General features: G+C 36.8%; 1 protein-coding gene across 3 annotated transcripts; it reads left to right on the top strand.

Moving 5' to 3' along the window:
• Nucleotides 1-1,002: 1,002 nt before the first annotated feature.
• LOC107670095 (ephrin type-A receptor 4-like) lies at nt 1,003-10,596 on the top strand. 3 transcript variants are annotated; one of them, XM_016462580.1, is made up of 4 exons: nt 1,003-1,207; nt 2,088-2,155; nt 5,840-6,503; nt 10,169-10,596. In XM_016462580.1, the coding sequence occupies exons 1-4, from the start codon at nt 1,111-1,113 to the stop codon at nt 10,219-10,221; spliced, it is 882 nt and encodes a 293-aa protein (XP_016318066.1). In that variant the 5' UTR covers nt 1,003-1,110; the 3' UTR covers nt 10,222-10,596. The 3 variants fall into 3 exon arrangements, with proteins under 3 accessions (XP_016318066.1, XP_016318065.1, XP_016318064.1); XM_016462579.1 differs by having other exon boundaries at nt 10,163-10,596; XM_016462578.1 differs by having other exon boundaries at nt 10,160-10,596.
• The last annotated feature ends 1,484 nt before the right edge of the window (nt 10,597-12,080 follow it).

Genomic DNA, 12,080 nt, shown 5'->3' with positions numbered 1-12,080 from the left:
GGCTGACCCTCTCAATGGAGGTCAGGACTCCACTCATGGACACTATTGGATTCAGTCAGCTGAAACATCTCCCCCAGCATATTACCCTGAGGAACAGAGGCAGAGAGAGACTGTGTGAGGGCAGAAGCATCCGGGTGCATGAGAGGAACCAGGTGTTAGGTGGAATTCAATCAATAAGAACATTTTACTTCATAGTGAGATGAAAAATGAGGTGAATAATAAAACGCCGCGGGATACTATATTAAGTCCAAACAGATGCCCTGAGAATGTGTCTTTTTACCTCACAAACAGCTGAATATCGACACATTGGGTTTCATCTTTGTGTCTTGATGTGGCACGTGACCCACTCGAGACTGGATGAAAGAAATGAAGCGACAGCACGCGTCTCGGTTTATTTGGCGCTCTTGGGAAAGACACTATGCTGTTAAATTGTTTATTTCATGTATAATGTTTATTGTTTATATCATGTATAGTGTTTGTCATATACATGTATTTTGATCTTGTTAATAAAAAAAAAAAAAAAGACACTATGCTGTTAATTTTGCCAGTTGTGTCGTGAAATGGACGCTAGATGGAGATACAGGATAACTTCATAACTCAGCGGCCTCAACATGATCTAACTACTACCACTAATACTACTACTATTATTAATAATAATAATAATAAATATATTTAAACAACAATTAAAAGGTTTAAAATGAATATTAAAATGATGCTTATTATATTTATCATTATGATTAAATAGAAAATATAATATATTATATATATTAATTTTATCTTTATAATTATATTTATATATAATTACATTTTTTTTTTTAAATAATAATAATTGCAGTTTACGTCCAACACTGTTATTTAAACTCCTTTTTTAATACCTTCAGACATAAAAAATACTACTTCTACTACTAATGAATGACAATTTTAATCAATATATAATTTAAATAAGCGACCACGTATCTCTTTTTGATTGGCAGCTACGTCACTAGAGAATGCCACGCCCCCTCCAGCAGAGCTCGCGGTGTGCTGTGCGCGTCTCGTGCGCGTCTAGATCAGTCGCGCGGAGCGGCACGAGGAATAAACGGGAATAACGAAGAGACGGTTACGGGACGAATGGCGCTCATGGCCGGGATTATTTACGCGCTCACCTCGCTTTTCCTGGGGATTTGTGCAGGTCTGTCCGCTCCAAGGAATCATCCGGAGAATGAAGGTGAGAGGGGTTTCAATAAAGAGGAAAAGTTTAGGACGCAGAGTGAAACTCGCGCAAATGCAAAGCGGCCAGTTCCCGCAAACCTCTTAAAGAAAGAAGCCTATTTATCATTTTTACTACATTATCACTAAGGCTTTTTTTGTAACATAAGATGTTTTTGTTGCAACTGATATCTGGAAATATAAATAAAGTAACTTACACACTATTTATTTATGTATGCACACAGCAGGGCAGTAAAAACTACATACTATTTATACATATGCCACATATGTATTCTTCACATTTTACATTTTAGATATATAATTATTCATTATTTTATTTATCCTTCCTCTATTTAATATTTATAATGTCTTATATCTTTAGTATTAACTTTAAAGTGATTGGGTTTTTTTTTAGCACAAGAATGGTAACAGGCTAGTAATAATTTGTTATCTGCAGATATAAACAATAGCCTACATATAATGTCAAACATCATAATAATGGCTCTATAAGGCTTTATAATTAACTGTAAAGGCTTTATAATTAACTTGAAGATGATGGTTTTCTTGTGCAGACTGGAGGGCTTTTTTAAGTCGTTACTGTAAAAGCAGTGTTTGCCTAACTTTTAAGAAAGCAACACACTTTTCTTTACGTTTTGATGAATTACTTTGCAAATTATTATTTGTAATAATTATTAGCCATAATTTTCTACTAAGTTCAGTGCTTGGTCAAACCTCTGTGCACTTGTCTGTCACTTTTCAGCCACGTTTGCAGCTGTTGTCATTATTTATCTGAGATGTATGCCTTCCAGCTTCATCCTAGCATCAGTTTTATCACTATGGGTAAGATGCACAGGCTTTGGTGATCTCATTCTCAAGTCTTCTGTGTTTTTCTCTTTCAGTCACGCTGCTGGATTCCAGATCAGTGCAGGGAGATCTGGCATGGGTCGCGAGCCCGACGGAAGGAGGGGTGAGTCCCTCTTTCTCCAACTTCACCTCATTAGTATTCATACGTATAGTTTGAGCACCATTTCATACTTTTAGATAGATGCCACATCTAAAAGCATCTAAAACCTAAAGCCTTAAAGGATGTACAAACGTTTACAAATCAACTGAGGTCGATATAATATTACATACGTAGGTTAATTGCATTTTATTTCTAATAAATGAGAGGATTTAAAGATGTTTAACACCATCACATTCATTTAACACAGATATAAATGTAACAAATTCTACATTGTAACAGTTTCATTCTGTTTTGCTTTGATGATAATTAAATTCAGCCATACAAAGAGTGCAGGTGACTTTATTTTTCTTAGACCCATCTGGAGTTCATTTATAAATAATTTTATCATTAATATTGTCTTTTTAGACTGTTATATACTGAGAAGTGCCATGGAATTGTCTTTAAGTATTAAACTTTGGTTCTTTATTGGCATCAAAGGTTCCACAAAGAAACTTAAACATTCATGGAACATTGTCATTGCACAAAAGTTCTTGTTCTGATTTTTAAAACGTTCTTCACACTTTTTTTTTTGAAGAAGTATTAAATAAAAGGCATGGAGTTTCTGCCACAGGATAAAAATAAAAAATGGTAATTGTGACTTTTTATCTTGCAATTCTGACTTTTTCTTCTCAATTCTGAGTTTATAGTTCACAATTCAGACTTTTCCCCTCACATTTCTAAGATTTCAGAAGATAAATGTCATAATTTTGAGATTAATCTCAGAATTGAAAGATATGAACTTGCAATTCTGAAAGGAAAAGTTGGAATTGTGAGGAAAGAAGTCAGAATTGTAAGATAAAAACTTGCAATTACCTTTTTTATTTTTCATCCGTTGGCAGGAACCCAAAATGGTTCTTCTATAGCATCACCATTAAAAAAAAAACAAAAAAACATTCAGAATCTTTATTTTCCTCAGTGTACCCTCACAATTTTTGTTCCAGTCTTAAGAGAGCCTCAAGGTTGTTTACATCTTATATATAAAAGCATTTATATTTTAGATGCTGTCAGCGTGTTGATATTGTTTGTTTCAGCATCCAAAAATGTTCATGTCACGTATGAATACCTGCGAATATAAGTGAGATCAGCCTGCCCTCTCCACTTCTCTGGGATGTAAATTTGGAAAGCTAGGTTACAGCGACGGGCGTCAAATTTCCTAAATAGTTGAGGGAGACAGAAATGCCCTTTGTTAGGAAACTCTATCCCTTTTCTCTCAAAAGAGGTAGGGGGGAGAGACTTGGCAACCCGGAGGCAGAGAAAAGATCTGTTTGAGTGTGTGTGTGTGTGTGTGTGTGTGTGAGATTTTAGATCGAGGGGGTCAGTGGGTTCTGTCCGATAATGTATGCTTCTGCACAGTTTGGAGCCCCTCATCACCAATTAGCCGTTTAACATCTTCAGATCAGATGCATCTAAATTACCACATCAGCGATTCAATAAAACACACAGAATTCCCTTTCATTCCGGAGCAGCTCGGCTTCCTTTCGCATCCATCCAAGCCTCATTGAGCTCCTGAGTTTCTCTCCCTCTGTGATCTTCTCCGTGATGGACAGGCCTTTGGCACGGACGGTGGGTGGGTATTCAGACTTTAATACGGCCAATTAGCTCCTTTCTCCTCTCGTCCCGCTATCGGCCGCTCCAGGTTCTTATCTCTGCGCTGCTCCTCTGGGCCTCCATAGTTACACAGATGAAGGGACGAGCCGAACGGAGACGATCACACTCTCTGACGGACACCAGATCGCTGTCAGTCTTATTATCTCACAAATGCTCAATTAATTTTAGCGCACGGTGAATCATTCCTGGAGATTATTCAAGGCCGTCAGGATGATCTTAATGGGACCGTGGCTCCCTGATATAACACACAATAATTTTTCAATAGATTTTTTTTGCTTTCTAAAAATTGCCAATCAATAACTTGTTAATTTGTAGATCAGTCTGTGCCTGTTAACTGATATGTGCTCATTTGTAATCAGTTTGGAAAGAAGCGTCTGCTTCATGAATAAATGTACATGTAGTTAAAGGTCAAAGGGCAAATTGTTAATGCACATGTACTATCAGTCAGAAGTATGGAATAATTAAGATTTTTTTTTAAGTTTTTGAGTCTCATGCTCACCAAAGATGCATTTATTTGATCGAAAATACAGTAAAAGTGTAATATTGTGAGATATTATTACAATTTAAAAGAACGGAATCATATTAGAATGATTTCTGAAGAATCATGTGACACTGAAGACTGGAGTAATGATGCTGTTTTACTGTATTTTTGCTCAAATAAATGCAGCTTTGGTGAGCATAAGAGACTTATTTCAAAAACATTAAAAAATCTTAATTATTCCAAACTTTTGACTTTTAGTGTAAGTTAATATGTGATATTTCCCATTTAGACTCTTGGGTATCATCATTTAAATTTGCATGTGTTTATATGGTGATCATTTGCTTTAATACAAGTCATTAGTGCTGATTAGATGATGAAAACTCATTGAGTCCAATCAGACGCTGTAATGCTGGTTCAGCAGACGCTGAGAAGTGTTGTAGGCTGTGAAACATTAATGACTGTCTAGAGTTGTTATTGTATCTGAGGCTAGTAGAAGAAGAGTAATGGTAATTTTCTGAGGTTCAGGCAAACTTATTCTCAAGCCTGTAAGAGGGAAACAGATGTTATGTTTTAGATCTACATTTACTCTACAGATTCCCAAGGTTCAGTTCTGTTTTCACTCTGGATGACCTCATGTTTGTTTAGTTAAATGATCGGTTGTTTTCGGGGGTTTTTTTTGGGTGGGGGTCTGATGAGCCTCATGCTTTATGCTGTCATCAGTTTTTAATAGAGATGCTCTGTTGAAGATTTTTCCAGCCGATTACTGTTTTCATGTCATCTGAATCAGCCGATACTGATTATTTACATTTTCATTGGGAGTTCTGTCATAACTGATTGACTAATACTGTACTTCTTTGATGTATGGATAATTAAACAAATAAACACGAAAGTACTCATTTTAAAACAAAAATTTTCAATACTATGCTTGCAAATTTTTTTTATCTATTATAGGACATATGATGCCATAGCCTACAATGCTTAGAGTCAAAGGTATGTTAAAAAAAACTCACAGGTGAAATTAAATTATTGTCATGATCATTTGGCACATTTTATATATGCTATTTAACAATAATAAATAAACAAATATAAAGTTGTGACTTTGTGAGTGAATTGATAAAAAAAAACGGCCCATCATTCAAGTCAGTTGTTCGTTAACTGCTGTGAAGTTTCTGATTCACTAAAAAGAACCAGTTTAAAAGAGTTGTTCGTGAATCGTACACAGACATATCAATGAATACACAATTATCACAAATTACAAGACATGTTTAAAAAATAATTGATAGATAGTTAGGAAAGAGAAATGCAAATTTATAGGGCAGTTTAGGTGAAAAAAATCTCACTTATGTTTAGGTAACATGGTTTTCAAAAAGCAAGATTAATAGCCAGATAAACATTTTAACAGAATATACTTGTGAAGTTTACCACATAATGTACATTTTAGTCAGAATGTTTTTTAATGTGTTTTTTTTCTATTTAGCATTTTTTAAAATTTAAATTTGACATTGAGAAGGTCTTGATTTTCCTCATTTCTGACATTGTGTTTGTGCTATCTCATGCAGTGGGAAGAGGTGAGCATCATGGATGAGAAGAACATCCCCATCAGAACATACCAGGTGTGTAACGTGATGGAGCCCAATCAGAACAACTGGCTCAGGACTCACTGGATCCGGCGCGGCCCGGCCCAGCGCATCTACATCGAGATTAAATTCACCCTGCGTGACTGTAACAGCCTGCCCGGCGTCATTGGCACCTGCAAAGAGACGTTCAACCTCTACTACCTTGAGTCCGACTCCGATAACGAGCGCTACGCTCACGAGAGCCGGTTTGCCAAGATCGACACGGTGGCGGCGGACGAGAGCTTCACGCAGGTGGATATTGGTGATCGGATCATGAAGCTGAACACTGAGGTTCGGGACGTCGGTGTTCTGAGCCACACAGGGTTTTATCTGGCCTTCCAGGACGTAGGAGCCTGCATCGCTCTGGTTTCCGTTCATGTGTTTTACAAGAAGTGTCCGTTAGCTGTTAGGAACCTAGCGCAGTTTCCTGACACAGTTACCGGAGCGGACACATCATCACTGGTGGAGGTGCGAGGCTCCTGCGTGAATCATTCGGAGGAGCAGGAGGTTCCCAAAATGTACTGCGGCGCAGATGGAGAGTGGCTGGTGCCCATTGGGAATTGCCTGTGCAATCCTGGATACGAGGAAAGGAATGAGCAATGTCAGGGTAAGACACTTCTGATGTTACACTCAAACTAGCACAAGTGATCTTAGCCACATTTTAGCCACATTTGTCTCCATTTCATGAGTTGGAATTTGAAATCAAATTGGTCACACCCACAGGAAGTTGTCACTGTCTCTGTTTTTAACCTTCAAGTCTTTTTAACTCTCAGAGACCAAAGCATAGATATTCACAATGTATTATTTCTTGTCACCCTTATCAGTTAGTTTAGGTAAAATTTGCATTTGGGGTATAAATTGGACAAGCATTGCAAAATTGCAACACTATCCATTTAGGGTTATGAAATTTCACTGTTTTTTTTGTTTTTTTTTGATATACTAAATGAAATGTTTGGAATTCACAACACAACTCTGCACACAGATGTATTTAAAATTCATCCATTAAGGATACAGTTATGAAAAGTTAATAAATGTAATTTAGGGATGCTCATTTCGGTTAATTTTCCCGACCGACAACCGCTGCTCGTTATCCGAATATTAACCGTTAACTGATAAGATTATAAATTAGTATTAAATAAAAATAGAATGGATGAGTGTGTGACCCATTAAAAAAAAAAAAACTTCACGGGTTTATTTTAATGTGCAATGTGTTATTTTAACATCGTCAAATTATCACACACCTGCAGCGCTTCTGAGAACAGAGAAACATAGAATAAACACAGAATAAAATAATATATATAAAAAGAATAAAATAAATAGGCCAACACTAAATGTTTTTCACTTAAATAATTAACAAATTAAGTTGACAAAACGAAAACACACTGAATCCTTCTATGCCCTTTAAAGAACCGGCAGTCTTTTTTTTGTCAGACATAAAAACAAATAGCAGGCCTACCTCAGTGCACAACGTGTCTAGTTTTTATAAAAAAAAAAAAAGTAACATGTCGACATGCTGTGCGAATAGTCTGGAGTAGAGCTCTGCGCGGGACTGTTTCGTAATGCCTCTCCCGCTAAATTTCTGACCATTACCGCCCGCTCCCGCAAACATTCTAATGTTGCATATAATTTTCGCGCATCAGGGAGCCGCTATGAATATGCGGGGTACTGAAATCGCTTTTGTATGAGCGCTCACGTTTCACTTTCGATTTTTCACGATCACACGCACTCTGTGTAAAGGGAGCACATCTTACAGCATAAGATATTTGTTAATGAGCTCAGGATCTGTTGAGCAGCAAGTCCTTCAGCATGGTCTGTCAGTCATCTCTCTGTACTCTCGACCCGTGATTGCAAAGTCTGCGTTTTTTCCACGGAATTGGGCTACTTTTAAACTCTTGCCCTGGACTGATTTTTCTCCATGGGTGTACAAATATGTATAGCATACTTTTTTTTCACCATGCAGCAAACTTAAAAAAACAAATTGGAAAAAAAGTTGGAAAAAAATACTTAAAAAAATACCTTTTAAACCGTTTAAAGTGATAGTATTAATCGGTCAAAATTTGTACTTTCGGTTAACGGTTAAACGGTCAATATGACCATCCCTAATGTCATTATTTGGCTACACTTAATTTACAAAAATAAATATGCCAATATTGACAAAATTGTGAATTGCGAATAATGACAAAATTGCGAATTTGTATCTTTAACTTCTGACATTTTTCTTGCAATTGCAAAAAACAAACTTACACCTGCAAGTTATAAAGTCAAGTTCTGAGGGAAAAAAAGAAGTCAGCTCACAATTCTGATGTTTTCTTACAATTGCGAGTTTATATCTCACAATTCTAACTTTATAAATCGCAATTGCATGTTATAAAGTCTGAACTGCTAGATGTAAACTCGTAATTGCTAGAAAAAAGTCAGAATTGTGAGATAAAAAGTCGCAATTACCTTTTTCATTTTTTATTCAGTGGCGGAAACAAGTTTCCATACTTGTATGACTTTTTAAATTTTTTTTAATTAATTTAAATTTATGTTTGAATGGCCTCAATTCAAATTCGGGAACTAAATTGAAATTCAAAAGGGGTTCTTAATTCTTTTCTGAATGGTGACTTCCGTCTATCCATCCATCCCTGTGTCTTATTTTTTCTCCTCTCAAGCACGAGTCTGTCATCAGGTGGTAATAAGAGTGTTTCTGATTGGTTTATCAGCATTTGTGATTGTGTAATAAGGAGGACTGAGGTCTCTCCTCCCATGAGAACAAGAGATGTTGATTACAAACACAGAGTAGAAGAGAGAAGAGGAGAGGCAGTAAATCCACGAGTGCTGAGCGTTCTCATGGAAATAACTTAATTATAATCATACTAGTTGGGCTCTGGACTTTGTAATTAACAGATTTTTGTCAACTTCATGCCACATAATAGGATGTGACTCACTGTGGATGTGTGTGAGAGAGAAAGAGAGAGATCGCGAGAGAAAGATGGAATGAGTCGAGGCATGTTATCAAGAGTCTAAAAATGGCAGAGGGCCGCGAGTGTGATGAATGGATCTGTTAGAGGAGAAAAAAATGTAATTATCTTTAAAACTGACATTTCATTCTGCCATAGATCAAGCCAAATAAGAGCCTGTGACAATAATAAATACACATCACACAGAAGTGATGACAGAGAAAAGAGAAAGTTGGACTTCTCTTGTACTTAATGGCTTCTAGACATGTGCTGCTATTTGTAGAAGTGCCGCAAAGACGCACTGCAAATACTTTGCGTGGTTTCCATAGCGATGATGAGGGAAAGCCGGCACCACCCTTGACCTTTGCCCTGAGAGGTCACAGATCAAAGGTTACGTTCTCGCTCGGGACTCAAGTGCAGTCATCTGGGGCTGTTTCAGGTTTCCTTAAGCGTGTTGAATTTTCTGTGAGTTTTTGAAGGGGAATTATGTTACAGACAGATTATTAGTGGAGCCTTCATGAATATTGATGGTATTTGAGTCTGCATTAATTATTCAGAAAATTGAAAACTATGAATAGCAACACTTTGTGGACGTTCTTTTTTTACACTTTGCATAGAGATATTTTCATGACATTTTGAGCATTTGAACAGACATACATGCACACACACGTGAATGCGTGTGTGTATGTATATGTTTTATATTATCTTCTATATATATATATTTATTAAATAAATGTAATATCTTAAATATTATAAAGATATTTACAAAATATTGTAAATATTACTTAAATATAAAATATACTTTTACATTCATATATAATAAATGTTACATTTATGTATAAAATATAAATTATGTATATATTTTATATATTATTTATTTTAATTTGAAGTTATATTATTATATGTACAATATAAATATTAAAATAAATAATTCTATCTATCTATTTATCTATCTATCTGTCTATATATTTTTTTCAAAATAGAAATACATTGCTTGACTTGTTTGTATTTAATTCTATAGTTTAATTATAGTTTTTTTGTTTCACATTGGACAAAGTTTTTACCCACCATTATAAAACTGTCTTTCAATTAATTAAAAATTAAGTAAAACCTAAACAAATGGTGAAACACAAGACTTTTTGCACATTATATAGCCATGTCTAACCAGAGAGCTTGTGATTTCTGTAGGTCTACATGACTATTTTATGAAATATGTTGCTAAATACAATAAATACAAAATCAATGCATGGTATTTCATTGAAAAGTTACCTTGGTAGATATAGTGTGGAAATAAAGTAATGCATTACTTATTTCTTCTGAGGAGTTGCAGTGCATGCATGTGAAAGTATCTGTGGGATGCAGTCGATGCTATTGTTGCGCTGACGCTGTGCTGAAAGGAATCTGCCGTTGCAGTCGAGACTCTGGGCTCTGTGAGAGTTTTGGGGGTTCACCGGGGGGAGCTGAAGAAGAGGTCCGGGGCAGGTCAGAGGTCACTGACTCTTTCATCCATCTCTGACGCTTGGCTGACAGCTGGAGAGGAGAAATTTATTAAGACATCAAAACTCTTGACAGCTGGGCTTCCACAGGATGCCATGGAGACATGGGGGCCGTGATCGCGGCTCCTGCTCTCTATATGGACCCGATGGGGGATGCTGCTGTTTGTTCTGTGTGGTTTAGAGTCGCCTGTTGCATGATCACCCACAGGATAGATAGATCTTTACAATCTCATTCGTGTTTTCTGAACAGAAATGATATTAAATGGAGAACAAATTGAGATTTTTTTCTTATTTCTATTGATTAATCTCACGTGTCTCCTTTATAGAGTTTCAAAAGCAATAGTAGACTGCATATTAGATTTTTAAATGGTCCTAAGTTGCAAGGATAAGTAATAATAAAATAAAATAATTGTTTTGTGATAAATTATGCAGAGTTTTTGTTTCTTTTGGCTCCGAGATGTACGGATGGCCTGCAAATTTGATCTCTTTAATATCTCAATTGTTTGTCCTTTCAGTGAAAATATAAAGAGCAAATTGAGATTTTTTATTTTATTTTAAAAGTACCATAATAGTATTATAAAGGAATTAAAATTGGCTATTGTGTTTTGTATCCTTTTACATTTGAAAGCATTTGTTTGATCTCATCTCCTGAGCTATGAATGAGCAATCTCTGAGCTATAAAATGTCCTGTGAGTAATGAAGGAAAGGACAGGAGAGGAAGGAATCAATCTCTCTCACCTTTTCTTTATCACTTTCCTGCTTTTTTTTCTCATGCCATTTATTTGAGCTGAGGGAAAGTCTGTGTTGAACTGTGTTTCGTGTTCCAGCTTTTTGCGGCCTCGTTTTCTCCGACATGCCTGAATGGTTTAAACACACAGCAGGATGAAAGGAACAGGTCAGAGTCTACCTCAGCCTGAAGTGCTCAGGACAACCAGCCCGGTTCCTCAGCAGAGGAAACGGAGATAGAAAGAGTCCTGTGTGTGCGAGTCGAACATCATTACGGAGGTGTTGAGAGCTGTTTCTGGTCTGGATGGTGTTCTGTTCCCTCAGTTCTTTTATCTCTGACTGTCTCTCTCAACGCCGGCTCTCCCCTCTCTAAAAGGAGCGTGACAGAAGCACGAGGGACGGCACCGCCGTAACATTGATATAATGTTGCAGCTCGCTGACAGTCCCTTATATTAGACAGACTTAATGGACTCTCTGGAAGTCTTACAAGGGAACGACAGGAGACGTGTTGCCTCGGCTGACCTGAATTTCCCTCTCTCAAATTCAGCGCTGATTCAGCCGTCTTTAAAGGGACCATTCACACACAAATCGCCTACTCATCCTCATGTTTCTTAAAATAGGAAATATTTAGCAAGCTTCACATTTCTAAACAATTTAAAGGGGTCATCTTTCTCTTTGGAATGTTACAAGCTCTTGGTGCATAAAGAAGATCTGTAAAGTTGCAAAGACTAAAGTCTCAAATCCAAAGAGATATTCTTTATAAAAGTTAAGAGTCAACCACGCCCTCCTAAAACGGCTCATTCTAACACGCCCCCACATGTCTACATCACGATGTGGGAAGATTTGCATAACGCCGCCCAAATGTTCACGCAAAGAAAGAAGCCGTAACTTTTATTCTCGCTGTAGTATTGTTGTTGCCGCCGCCATGTGTTTCATTGTGAAAGCGAAACCAAAAGAGGACGATATCCGAAGCGTCATGTCTAGAGCTGATCCGTGCTGGTCGCTGAGTAAATACATCAA

Source organism: Sinocyclocheilus anshuiensis, unplaced genomic scaffold, assembly GCF_001515605.1.
Source record: "Sinocyclocheilus anshuiensis isolate Anshui unplaced genomic scaffold, SAMN03320099.WGS_v1.1 scaffold48, whole genome shotgun sequence".
In the NCBI taxonomy this organism is placed as follows: Eukaryota; Metazoa; Chordata; class Actinopteri; order Cypriniformes; family Cyprinidae; genus Sinocyclocheilus; species Sinocyclocheilus anshuiensis.
This window is presented reverse-complemented; position numbering and strand designations above follow the sequence as displayed.

What these genes read in the sequence shown, in the direction of transcription:
- LOC107670095 (XM_016462578.1), top strand. Translation starts at nt 1,111, where the DNA reads ATGGCGCTCATGGCCGGGATTATTTACGCGCTCACCTCGCTTTTCCTG. An exon ending in GAATCATCCGGAGAATGAAG is followed by an intron (nt 1,208 to 2,087) that starts GTGAGAGGGGTT and finishes TTTCTCTTTCAG; the next exon opens with TCACGCTGCTGGATTCCAGA. An exon ending in AAGGAATGAGCAATGTCAGG is followed by an intron (nt 6,504 to 10,159) that starts GTAAGACACTTC and finishes ATTTCTTCTGAG; the next exon opens with GAGTTGCAGTGCATGCATGT.